Genomic DNA, 13,648 nt, shown 5'->3' on the forward strand with positions numbered 1-13,648 from the left:
TGTGTATTCTTTAGAAGTGTGTTATTTAATTGCCACGTATTTTGGCATTCTCAGCTATCTTTTTATTAATGATTTCTCGTTTAATTTCATTGTAGCCGATGAGCAGACATTGTATAATTTCTAGTTTTTAAAATTTGTTATGGTGTGCTCTAGGGCCCAGAAGGTGGTCTGTTAGGCACGTACGTAGGTGACTTCTTGGAGAATTGACCCCTTTACTATTATGTAATGCCTCTCTATCCTTGATAATTTTCCGTGCTCCAAGATATGGCTCTGTCTCCAATTAATATAGCTATTCCCACTTCCTTTTAGTTAGTGTTAGCATGGTATATCTTTCTCCATCCCTTTACTTTTTTTTTTTGTAAGTAAATTGTATTTATTTATTTATTTTTTTTTAGGATTTTTTCTTTTTTTTTATTACTCAAATGAATTTATCACATCTGTAGTTGTATAATGATCATAACAATCTGATTTCACAGGATTTCCATCCCACAGCCCAAGCACATCCCCCTACCCCCCAAACTGTCTCCTCTGGAGACCATAAGTTTTTCAATGTCCGTGAGTCAGCATCTGTTCTGCAAAGCAGTTCAGTCTGATCTTTTTTCAGATTCCACATGCTAGTGAAGTCATTGTATGGCTGACTTCACTTAGCATGATAGTTTCTTTTTCTTTTTCTTTTTCTTTTCTTTTTTTTTTTTTTGTCTTTTTGTCTTTTTGCTATTTCTTGGGCCGCTCTTGTGGCATATGGAGGTTCCGAGGCTAGGGGTCGAATCAGAGCTGTAGCCACTAGCCTACGCCAGAGCCACAGCAACGCAGGATCCAAGCCGCATCTGCAACCTACACCACAGCTCACGGCAACGCCGGATCGTTAACCCACCGAGCAAGGGCAGGGACCAAACCCGCAACCTCATGGTTCCTAGTCGGATTTGTTAACCACTGCACCACGATGGGAACTCCTAGCATGATAGTTTCTAAGTCCATCCATGTTGCAAAAAATGCTAGTATTTCGTTCTTTTTAATGGCTAAGTAATATTCCATTGTGTATATGTACCACATCTTCTTGATCCACTCCTCTGTTGATGGACATTTAGGTTGTTTCCATGTCTTGGCTATTGCAAATAGTGCTGCAGTGAACATTGGAGTACATGTGTCTTTGCGAGTTGTGGTTTTCTCTGGGTAGATGCCCAGGAGTGGGATTGCTGGATCAAATGGTAGTTCTATGTTTAGTTTTCTGAGGAATCTCCATACTTTCCACAGTGGTTGCACCAATTTACAATCCCACCAGCAGTGTACTAGTGTTCCTTTTTCTCCACACCCTCTCCAGCACTTATTGTATGTAGTCTTTTTGATGATGGCCATTCTGGCTGGTGTAAGCTTGTACCCCATAGTGGTTTTGATTTGCATCTCTCTAATAATGAGTGATGTTGAACATCCTTTCATGTGTTTCTCGGCCATCTGTGTATCTTCTTTGGAGAACTGTCTCTTTAGATCTTCTGCCCATTTTTTGATGGGCTTGTTTGTTTTTTTGGTATGGAGCTGCAGAAGTTGTTTATAAATTTTGGAGATTAATCCCTTGTCAGTTGATTCACTTGCAAAGATTTTCTCCCATTCTGTGGTTTGTCTTTTTGTGTTGTTTAAGGTTTCCTTTGCTGTGCAGAAACTTTGAAGTTTGATTAGGTCCCGTTTGTTTATTTTTGTTTTTGTTGTAAATACTCTGAGAGGTGGATCTGAGAAGATATTCCTGTTGTTTATATCAGAGAGTGTTTGGCCTATGTTTTCCTCTAAGAATTTGATAGTGTCTGGTCTTATATCTAGGTCTTTAATCTATTTTGAGTTTATTTCTGTGTATTGTGTTAGGCAATGTTCTAATTTCATTCTTTTCCATGTGGCTCCATCCCTTTACTTTTAACCTATATGTGACTTTATATTTAAAGTGTTACTTGTAGAACACATATAATTGGATCTCATTTTTTGGTCACTCTGACAATCTGTGTATGTATGTATGTATGTATGTATTTTTGCTTTTTAGGGCTGCACCTGTGGCAAATGGAGGTTCCCAGGCTAGGGGTCCAATTGGAGCTGTAGCTGCTGGTCTGTGCCACAGCCATAGCAACTCCAGATCCGAGCCGGGTCTTCGACCTACACCACAGTGCATGGCAACGCCAGATCCTTAACCCACTGAGCGAGGCCAGGAATCAAACCTGCAGCCTCATGGTTCCTAGTTGGATTGGTTTCCGCTGCACCATGACTGGGAACTCCAAACTCTGTATTTAGGCTGGTTGATATTTAAAGAGATTATAATATTATTAGATAAATATCTACCATATCTGTTACAATTTTCTAGTAGTAGCCCTTGTTCTTTGTTCCTATTTTTTTCTTAATCTTTTTCCCCTGCCTTTTGATTTTAATTGAACATGTTGTATGATTCCATTGTCTCTCTTTTTTTAGCACATCAATTATACTTCTTCCTTTTTTTTTTTTTTTTTTTTGCTACTTTCCATAGTTGCACTAGAGTTTACAGTATATATTTACAGCTAGTCCAAGTCCACTTAACATTATACCACTTCACTGGAAGTACAAATCACCTTCTAGTAACAAAGTATTCCTAATTTGTCTCTTGTTCTTTCATTTGTACACATACCTGCACACACACACACACACACACACACATGCACACATGCTTGTACACACACACACACATAACTGTCTTCTCTCTGGAGAACTTTTTAAAACATTTCTTGCAAGGCCAAGCTACTGGCAACAGACGAGCTCAGCATTTCTTTTTTCTTCTTTGTCTTTTTGGGGCTGCACCTGCGGCATATGGAGGTTTTGTAGGTTCCCAGGCTAGGGGTGGTGGAATCAGAGTTGCAGCTGCTGGCCTATACCACAACCATAGCAATGAGGGATCCAAGGCACACTTGTGACCCACACCCTCACGGCAATGCTAGATCCTTAACCCACTGAATAAGGCCAGGGATTAAACCCGTGTTCTCATGGATACTAGTTGAGTTCTTTAACTGCTGAGCCATGACAGGAACTCCTCAATTTGAGGAAGTCTTTATATCTCCTTCCTTGTGAATAATTTCACAGGATATATAATCCTAAATTGGTTATTTTCTCTCAACACTGTTTCATTCCATTCTCTCCTTATTTGCGTGGTTTCTGAGATGTCATTTGTAATTGTTGTGTGTATTTCTGAATAGATAAGATTTTCTTTCTGCTGGCTTTTTAATTTTTTTCTTTATCTTTGATTTTCTGCAGTTTAAATACAATATGCCTAGATGTAGAGGTTTGCTTTGTTGTTGTTGTTGTTGTTGTTTTTGTCTTTTTAGGGCTGCATTCACAGCATATGGAGGTTTCCAGGCTAGGGCTTGAATTCGAGCTACAGCTGCTGGCCTGTGCCACAGCAACGCCAGATCTATGCCGGGTCTGCTACCTATACCACAGCTCATAGCAATGCTGGATCCTTAACCCACTGAGTGAGGCCAGGGGTCAAACCTTCATCCTCGTGGATGCTAGTCAGATTCACTTCCACTGAGCCACGACCAGAACTCCATTATTGTTGTTTTGACATTTATTGTGCCTGGTGCTCCTGGAGCTCCCTGGACCTGTAACCACTGGTGTCTGATATTAATTTGGGGAAATTCTGAGTCATATTTGCTTCAAATATTTCTTCTCTTTCTTTCTCTCTTTTTTTCTTTGGTGTTCATTTATGCCTCTGTTACAGCTTTTGTAGTTTTCCACAGTTCTTGGAAAATCTGTTCCAATTTCTCCCCCCCCACCCCAAGTCATTTTTATTCTATTTTTCAGTTTTGCAAGTTCTTATTGACATATCTTCAGGCTCAGAGATTCTTGCCTCAGCTGTGTCCAGACTGCTGATCATAGGCATTCATTTCTGTTATATTATTTTTTTTAATGTTTCATTGTTTTATTTTTTTACAATTAAATTTTTTAAATTACAACATAGTTGATTTACAATGTGGTGCCAGTTTCTGCTGTATGGCATAGTAACTCAGTCATACATATTATTATCCATCATGGTCTATCTCAGATTGGATATAGTTCCCTTTGCTGTACAGGAGGACCTCATTGCTTACCCATTTTGCATCTACTATCCCAAACTCCCAATCCCTCCCCCTCCACCTTGGCAGCCACATGTCTGTTCTCCTTGTACATGAGCCTGTTTCACTTTTGTAGATAGGTTCCTTTGTGCCATGTTTTAGATTCTACGTATAAGTGACAATCATATGGTATTTGTCTTTCTCTTTATGACTTTCACTTAGTATGATTATCTCTAGTTGCATCCGTGTTTCTGTGAATGGCATTATTTTGTGCTTTTTTATGGCTGAGTAGTATTCCAGTGTGTATATGCACTACATCTTAATGCATTTGTCTGTCAATGGACATTTAAGTTGTTTCCATGTCTTGGCTATTGTGAAGAGTGCTGCTGTGAACATAGGGGTGCATGTATCTCTTTGAATGAATGTTTTGGATAGCTGCCCAGGAATGGGATTGCTGGATCATATGGTAGTTCTATATTTAGTTCTATATTGAGGAACCTTCATACTATTTTCCATAGTGGTTGTACCAATTTACATTCCCATCAGCATTTCTCCACACCATCTCCAGCATTTGTTATTTATAGACTTACTAACGATGGCCATTCTGACCATCTGTTAGTACTTTTTTTTTTTTTTTTGGTCTTTTCTAGGGCCGCACCCACGGTGTATGGAGGTTCCCAGGCTAGGGGTCTAATCAGAGCTGTAGCCGCCAGCCGACACCAGAGCCACAGATGTTATTACTATTTTTGATCTCTAGTCTCTTTGATTCTTTTTTAGAGTTTCCATCTCTCTACTTATATTATCCATCTGTTCTTGCATGTTATCTACTTTTTCCATTAGAGCTCTTAGGATATTAATCGTAGTCTTTAAAGTTTCTGGTCTGATAATCCCAGCACCCCTGTTGTATCCGATGCTCATTCTGATGCTAGCTCTTGTCTCTTCCAGCTGTGGTCTTTGTCTTCTAGTGTGGCCTGCTGGAAGCTGGGTGTGATGTATTTGATAAAGGGAACACCTTCAGTGGTGTCATGTTAAGGTAACCATAGTCACGGGATTTAGTCTTAGTCTTTCAATGAGCCTCTGCCCCGGGAGTGAATTTTTCACTAGCGTCTCAGCATTCCTCCAAGCTCCCCCTTAAGAGGGACAGGATGACTTGCGTGGGCTGGAGCTGACTATCCCCCTTCTCCCCCCTTGAGGCCTTGAGCAGCTGGAGTTGGGAATTCCGCCTCCCCCAGGTGGATTAATCTCTGGTGAAACCCTACTTGGTTGGGTGCTGGTGGAGTAATTGCTCCTGAGAGTAAGCCTTGTTAGAAGGAGAACACTCTGGTGTGTATCAAAATGTTTTCCTTCCTGTGCTGGAGAAATAGGGGGAATTTGCTAAGATGTTCACCTTGAGAACCTGGGAGAAGCCATGGAAATAAAACTCACAAAAGTGTTGGGAAGCCCCTAAGTCTAGGTTTCTCTGGGGTTTTAACTTTCAGGTTGGTGTACTCATCCTCCAGCAGTTTGTGTTTCAGTTTAGATTTTTGTGTCCTGGTACTGGTTCCTGCTGGTGTTTCTGCTTTGTTGTGATTCAGTGAATCCATCTGTCTGTGTGTCTTATTTGGGGGGCAGCAGTTTGCTCAGTGACCTCACTTCTGGGGGATCTAAGAAGAGTTGCTGATTTTTCACTTCGTTTGGGTTTTTGTTGGTCATGGCCTTAGCATGCATAAAGTTCCCGGGCCAGGGATCGAACCCTTACCACAACCGTGACCAGAGCCACTGCAGTGACAACATCAGGTCCTTAACCTTCTGAGCCACCAGGGAACTCCTGTTTAGCATCTTACTTGTTAGAATGAAAGGATAACTTCCAAATTGCTTATCATGCCAGACTGGAAAACAGAAATAATTCCTTATTTTTGGTGCCTAAGTGTCAACTCTACCTGGTGTCTCCTTGGCTATAAAACATTTGCTTTACCTAAGGAGAGTGAGCCATCACTCATTTGCTTGGAGGGGAGAGGTGGTTGCTGGAGTGCTTGGGTAAGGAGACAAAGTCAGGACTACGTGCATTTCAAACAGCATTAACCCATTTTGCTACATGAAGCCCTCTTTTTCTTCTTCGTCCTCCATCGAAGATGTTCTTTGTGCTGTCAGTACTTGAATTTTCTGAGGATTCAATAGGCTGATTCTTAAGCCTTTTTTTTACCTCCAATACATGATTTGCCTTCCTTGAGTCTTAAGCAGTTTACCAAGAATCAGTGTTGTCCTATAGCTGTTGAGATACTGTTGCTATTATTGCTTTTCATGCTTTCCTTATCCTTGTGTGTTTGTCTTTTAAAAAAATCCCTTGATAGTAATTAAGAAAGGGAGATAAATTACATGATTGGTTCAGTCTGTCATACCTCTGTTTTTAAGTGTTTTGTTGTTGTTGTTGTCTTTTTAGGGCTGCACCCATGGTATATGGGGGTGCCTAGGGTAGGGGTCAAATCAGAGCTGTAGCTGCTGGCCTACCCCACAGCCACAGCAACTTGGGATCTGAGCCGCATCTGCGACCCACACCACAGCTCACGGCAACACTAGCCCCTTAAACCACTGAGTGTGTCCTCATGGATGCTAGTCAGATTTTCATTTCTGCTGAGTCACAGTGGGAACTCCTAACTTGTTTAAGAGAAGACATTCACTTAAGATTTGGTTTTCTTTTGTTCATTTCTCTCTCCTTCTTCTCAGAAACCAAAAGTAACAAAATAAAATAATTAAATTACCTGAAACATTTTGGTTGAGATCTGTGCCTAGTCGTGTTCTTTTGCTGGCTAGTAAAGCTGAGAGTTATATGATAATGAAGATATTTCTTATTTTAGTCTTTCTGTGTGCTAAAAGGATAGAACTGTGTGCATGCGTGTGTGTGTGTGTGTGTATTCTTAGAACAAATCAGAGACCTATTTTTTCTTATGTTAAGTAGCAAGCAAATGAGGTATAAATGGGGAAAATAATTGCAATAGGTAATAAAGGTGCCCCACCTCCTTTTAAAGATGGACTTAACTATTTCATTAATTTGGAAGTCAGTGAGTTCCTGTTGTGGCTCAGCAGGTTAAGAACCTGACTAATATCCATGAGGATGTGTGTTCGATCCCTGGCCTTGCTCAGTGGTTTATGGATCCAGTGTTGCCGTGTGCTGTGGTGTAGGCTGCAGACATGGCTCGGGTCTGGCGTGACTGTGGCTGTGGTGTAGGCTGGCAGCTGCAGCTCGAATTTGATCCCTAGCCCTGGAACTTCCATATCCACAGGTGTGCCCCCACCCCCCAAAAAAAATCATTAAGCAGATGCTGACGACTATTATGATCTGTGGATACTTAATTATACTAGATTTGGTAATTTGAATGTGATCATTTACCGCTTAAAGATTTTTAAAAATAATATTTCTGTGATTTCTTTTTCTATTATACAGAGAAAGCAACCAGTGAGATGAATACTGCTGAAGATTGGGGCCTTATTTTGGACATTTGTGATAAAGTTGGTCAGTCTCGCACTGGGTGAGTGTTGCAAAGTTTCAAAGGATTTTTACTTACTCTTCCTCTTTATTACCATGAATAAAACAAGAGTTAGAAGGTAAAGCATATTACAGTCACAGTTGGTTTAGAGAGAGGACATTTTCACTAGCGAGACTGGGGGAATCATGCCATTTAGATTACTCCTTGTAACTAGTCAGGGGCTACCAAGACTGGTGACAGTGTTGCTACTTCAGTTCTTCACCCTTGTCCATATTTGCCTCCTGAAATCTAGCTTTTCCCACGGATTTTGATTTTTAAAGTCATCAGTGACTTCTCAGTTACCAAGTTTTGGGATTATTTCTTTGTTCTTTTCTTCTTCGGTGCATCTGCCCATTCTACCCAACTCATCAGTGACTTTTGGGCCAGAGATCGAACCTGCACCATAGCAGTGACAATTCTGGATCCTTAACCCACTGAGCCACCAGGGAACTCCCTAATCAGTGACTTTTGAAAGAGAGGCAGTTTTAGGGAAATAGCATTGTAAACTTTTTGGCATACAGAATTTTTTCGGTGACACAGGGCCTTCTTAACAGCGTACCTAGAGGATTAACTGATAGACTGATGAAGGTTTCCTTAATTCCTGCACTGATGATGTCTTAGTCATCAGTAACTACATTTACTCCTTTGTGCCATAGAGATAGTGTCTTCTTTCCGTACTTCCCTGTAAAGACCTCAGGAAGCGCTGCTGTATGACCCTGGACTCCGCTGGCGGTACTCCTAACCCTCTGAGGGTCTCTTTACTGGCTCTTCTTCCTTCCCTTCTCAATATAGATAGTTACTTAAACTTTCTATGATCTGTTTGTCCCCCAGTACTTTTTCTTTTGAAATCTCAAGCTTCCGGGTGTCCTTATGTGACGTCTGTATTTGCAGCTCTGATCCTCTGCCCAAGCACTGGTCCCGGGATGCTGCCTTGTTTCTGATCACATACTGTATAAGCCTCCATCTCACCATCTAGAAACCTGAACTCATGACTCTTTGGGCTTTAAGCCCACCTTCCCTTCTTTGTTCCCTACCCCTTTTAATAACAAGTTGATTGTTTCATTCACATTTGGAACTTTAAGCTCACCTCCCATTTAGTTTTTTATAAATTCTGTCTGTTTGCCTCTGTGACAGCTCTCATAATGTTGATTGGCATAGAGGCTCCTTAGTTAAGTTATTGAACATGGTCAAACCAGGCAGGGTGCCTTGCCTTTCTGGCCTTTCTACCCCTTCACTCTCACCCTTTCTAGGCCGTTAATGTGCTCCTCTGGCAGGTTGCCAAAAATGTGGTCTCTAAATGTGGCCTCATCCAACTCCCTTGTCGTTAACTTGTATTATACTCAGTCTTGTTCTGTCCAGCCTGGTTAGTTCTTTAACTTAAGTTAGAGTAGCTGCTGTGTGCATGTATCTATTCCTTTTTCTCTCTGATTCTTTTGTTCCCACTTGTAACATCCTTCACCATGCTTGGACCCGGTGAATTACACTTCTGGGATTTCCTTCTATTTCCATCTCTTGTCTGTCCAGTCCTTTTTTTTTTTTTTTTTTTTTTTTTTCTGGCTGTGCCCACAGCATGTGGAAGTTCCCAGGTCAGGGATCAAAGTATGCTACAGCAGCTGCTGCAGTGACACCACCAGATCCTTAATCCACTGCGCCACAAAGGAACTCCTTCTGTCCAGTTCTCAGAGCCAGTTGCCATGTAACAACTCTGACCATGTTACTCCCTTAGCTTCCATGCTGAGTTAGGTCTAATAACCTCCTTAGGCCTCTGAATTGTGTATTTCATTTACTACTTTTGTATATACCATTCTTTTAAATTCAAATATTTGAGTTGTCATTGCTTTTCTGCCTTATTTTAATGCTTTTGGTCATTTCGTTCTTTCATTGTGGGATATTCTCTTCCTCCATTTCCTATCTCTGTGTCTTATGTCTTCCAGACCCACTATGGATATTATTTCTTCTGCTAAGCCTTTTCTTAATCCCCTTTACTGAAAATCATTACTAAAAATCTGAATCCTCAGAGCATTCTATCAAAACTATTCTTATTTGTGTTTTGTCTTGCATAATAGTAACTTATATACCTGGTAGACTTAGATTTGTAGGATGAAAGGTCTGTGATTCCTGTTGCGCAGAGGAAAGCAAATAGCTTAGTGGTTGAGAGCACGAACTCTGCAGTGAGACTGGTCAGATCCTAGCTCTGACCATATTGTAGCTGCCTCACCTTGGGGAAATACTAAGTCACTTCCCTAGTTTGTTGCATAAGAACAAAAATAGTATCTTCTTTGTAGATGGCTTGTTGTGAGTATGAGATTAGTTAATATATGTAAGGTGTTTATAATAGTATCTGGTGAAATGGGTGTACCTCTGCTTCTTTTTGATTAAAGTGATATCTTGTGACCGTTTGTCTGTTGAGGAATCAACGTAGCTCCATCCCCATGTATTCTGGAGATAAACCTTTTATCTAGCATTCCAGTTGCCAAGTCCCTCCTCTCTCTCTTCACTCCACCAGTTTTCTTTTTATCTTTAGTGTGGTATTCTTCATTTTCTAGATACTTTTTTTTGTAATAATTTGGTTAGTTGCTTGAAATAAAAGACGAACTCCCTTTCGTTGCAATAAATACTCTAAAGTTTTCTAGTTAAAAAACAAATTTTGTAACCCACTAAAAATCCTATAGGAAGTATTATGAAGATAAAGAGGTTGATTTGTTTTTCTTCATGTTAACATTATGCTAGAAATAATAATGGTTTTTTTTTCCTGTTTTTTTCTTGTGGTGAGAACTCTTAAGATCTATTCTCTTAGCAACTTTCAGACAGTAAAGTATTGTAACTCTACTCTCCATGCTGTTCATTACACCCGTAGAACTTACTTATATTTGGAAGTTTGTGCCTTTTGATCCTTTTTATTCATTTTGCCGCCATCCTCCTCCCCTGCCGCCCCCTTGGCAACTACCAGTCTGCTCTATGTTTCTATGAGTTTGATTTTAGATTCCACGTATCACTGAGATCATACAGCATTTGTGTTTCTCTGACTTACTTCACCTAGCATAATACTCTCAAGGGTCTATCCATGTATATATTTAAAATAGGCTAGTCTGTAGCTCTAAACAATTATTTCCTATTTGTTTTTTTTTATTATCTAGTATAAATAGGTTTAGATAGATGCTTGTTTAAAATTTTTTTTCAAGTTTACTTTAGGCGACATTCTCTTCCTCAGCATTTCCCTTAATTTTTTGTCATCCTTTGGAGAGTTTAACTGACATTGTGCTAAATCTGAATTTATTTAGGAAGCGTGTTCAGCTTTGCTGATTTATATAATGAGAGGTGATTCTATTTGTTTTTAATTAATATTTTTTCTTTCCCTCTTTCCTTCTTTTCCTTTTCTTTCATTTGTTTTTTCTTTCTTAATACCTCTTGCTCTCTAGTTCCTTTGTATTCTCATTAATGTCCAAGCATTTATTTGTTTATCTTTGTAAATGTGATGTCTCTCTATAGCTCTTGTCAATAAAGAATTGCTTGAAAAGAATTGTGTAATAATTGAGATACCTTATTTTTTTTTTTTTTTCTTTTTTTGGCTGCATGCATGGCATGTGGACATTCCTTGGCCAGGAATCAAACCCACACCATAGCAGCAACCCAAACCCCTGCAGTGACAGCGCTGGATCCTTAACCTGAGAGCTCTTGAGATACAAGTCTAGTATTACTGGAGTTTAAAAAAAATTCAAACCCACACAATATGCTCATGTGTATGGTTGCTCTTTAACAATAACGTTTTACATACATATCCAGTTGTATTTTCACTTTCTTACTGTGCTTTGATAATTTCCCAGTAGGGAGTGATAGGCTTCAGGGCCAGATTTTGACATTCCTGGGCCCTTAGCACTTTTCTCTTCCTGGGTCCCTTTCTCCATAGAAAAATAATACAAATATTTTATGACTGCATTTTTATAAATACAACTGTATTATCATGCAGGGAAAACATTTTCTTTGATCTAAAAGTCCATCTTTTTCTTATTTTAAAAGAAATATAAACATTTTTGTGGGCCCCTAAAATTGTGAGCCCTGTAAGCATTGTGCCTCCATGCCTAAGGATGAGTATTACAGAATTGGGTTATAGATTTGCAGACCAATTTAGTAATAAAAAGTTATTAATGTTCTTCTCAGGTGAACATTAAAGTAAGGGCTACTTATAATGGGGTTCTTAATAGGTAGTTTATTTATATTGTGGCAAAGTAAATAAGGCATAAAATTTACCTCTTTATCTGATTTTAAGTGTACAGTTTGTGGCCTGCACTACCTTCACATTGTTTTGGGAGCTTTACCACACTCCATCTCCCGATCTTTTCGTCATCCCCAACTGAACTCAGCCTATTAAACAACTGACCACCTCACCCCCTGCCTTCACCAGAATGGGTAGCCACTTAGAGTTTGTTGTTAATCTTTTAAATCACTTTATAATTAGTTATATGGAAAACTTATGGAGATCTGGCTTATGCTGTCTAAGAATACATACGTTTGCATATGGGTTGTTGATGGTAGCATAAGAATATTCAACAGTGTTGTAGGTTGTCAGTGCGGTGTTGAAAGATTGAGATGTGATTGATGTGAGAGGGAAAAGGGGAGATGAATATTCCTGAGACAAATGTAGATAGGACGCGTTGAGGTAGGAATTTATGGTTTGCATGTAATTGGTGAGGTTGTTTGTATGCTAGGCAACTGTCTGGATTTTTTAAAAAGCATTGGCACGTGGTGTTAATCTATAATTTTATAAAACGTACAGGTCTGTTTAAGAGGATGGATTCAGGCATGGTGGAGGAAACTAGGAAAAGCGTTTCTGTTTGAGTAAGATTTGTTGTTTTTTAATCAAAATGATTTGTAACCAGCAACATTATAGAATTTACTGCATAAATTAAATAAATAACTTACATTAAAGTCTTTCTTCCTTAAGAAAATAATATTTAAAAATCTGTTTGGCCCTTAAAATATTTTTTTTTTTTTGAGTTACCTGTTTTAGAGCCGTGGTTGGAAAATATTCTCAAGTTTTAAGGAGGAAATAAAGAGCCAATTATTGCGAAATTTCATTTAGTCAGAGAACTGTGACCCAGAAACATGGTTCCAGTGATATTTCAAAAAACCCTGCTTAATTCTTCCTCTTTGAGAAAATCTTACTGATGTGTTCTTTGAACCACACATATGTGTGTGTTTGTTCATTGTTTTAAAGAAATACTTACGGTTATATGAAATACGTACTTTCTTCAAAAATAAATGCATACTTAACATGCCTCAAACATTAAAACAGTTTAAAGGATGGACGTTGACAAGTGTAACTCCAATCCCTGTTTCCTTCCCCATCCTCTATAGATAACCACTGTTGTTTCTTTCCATTGTTTCTCAACACAAACACAAGTGTATTTTCCCCGCATTAATAGACAATAAGTATGTCACATATGCTCTTCTACATTTGTAGTTACTTTATTCTTTAGTATGTCCTAACAGCCTGAAATGTTTAAATATGCTGGACCTAAAACTTTCAAAAACACTCTCAAATTTTTTTTCTAACTTCCTAAGATATTCACATGATCTTTAGTGTGCCGTTCCAGTGTCTGAGTAAGTACTGAAAAATGCTTAGCCAGTGAGGTCATGTGATGGACTGAAAACGTCTGTTTGTTCAGAATCAAGAGAACTTTCAGAATAATAGTAGCAGTTTTCTTTAACTTGTTGTCACATATAAATAGCTTTTGTCTATTAGTTTTGATTGATTTGTTTGTAGAAGATAGATGTGAGGGTAGGTGTTGATTATTCACAATAAAAAGTTAAAATTCTGTATTTGACATCCAGATTAATTTGTGCTATTTATAGCTTAACTTTCTTTGCTTAGCTTTTGACAAAAATATAGTTGACTGAGCGTGTAAAACATGATGAACTTTTTTCTTTACGTGGCTGAGGGGTCTATTAAGTCTTTTATTTAGATAGACTTAGAAGGATAAAATGATAGTCATTACTGACGTTTTGTGAAAAATATAAATAGAAGCTTTTGGGAAAGAATTTGTTAAAATTCGTTTTCATTGGCTTTATATTGTCTTATCCTGGACC

At 38.9% G+C, this 13,648-nt stretch overlaps 1 protein-coding gene across 9 annotated transcripts in view; it reads left to right on the plus strand.

Moving 5' to 3' along the window:
* STAM (signal transducing adaptor molecule) overlaps window positions 1–13,648 on the plus strand; it is a 69,469-nt gene that overhangs the window by 12,943 nt on the left and 42,878 nt on the right. For all 9 annotated transcript variants that reach the window (XR_014817868.1, XR_014817869.1, XM_084980202.1 and 6 more), the window contains one exon: window positions 7,480–7,564. Coding sequence is in view for 7 of the 9 variants with exons in the window: in XM_021064813.2 (XP_020920472.2) it covers window positions 7,480–7,564 (85 nt within the window). In the remaining 2 variants the exon portion in view is untranslated. The remainder of the gene's footprint in view (window positions 1–7,479; window positions 7,565–13,648) is intronic.

The sequence above is a fragment of the Sus scrofa genome, chromosome 10 (genome assembly GCF_054392235.1).
Source record: "Sus scrofa isolate SSC_HxYL_T2T_F1_AM1 chromosome 10, Sscrofa_HxYL_maternal_Yorkshire_Landrace_v2.0, whole genome shotgun sequence".
Lineage (NCBI taxonomy): Eukaryota > Metazoa > Chordata > Mammalia > Artiodactyla > Suidae > Sus > Sus scrofa.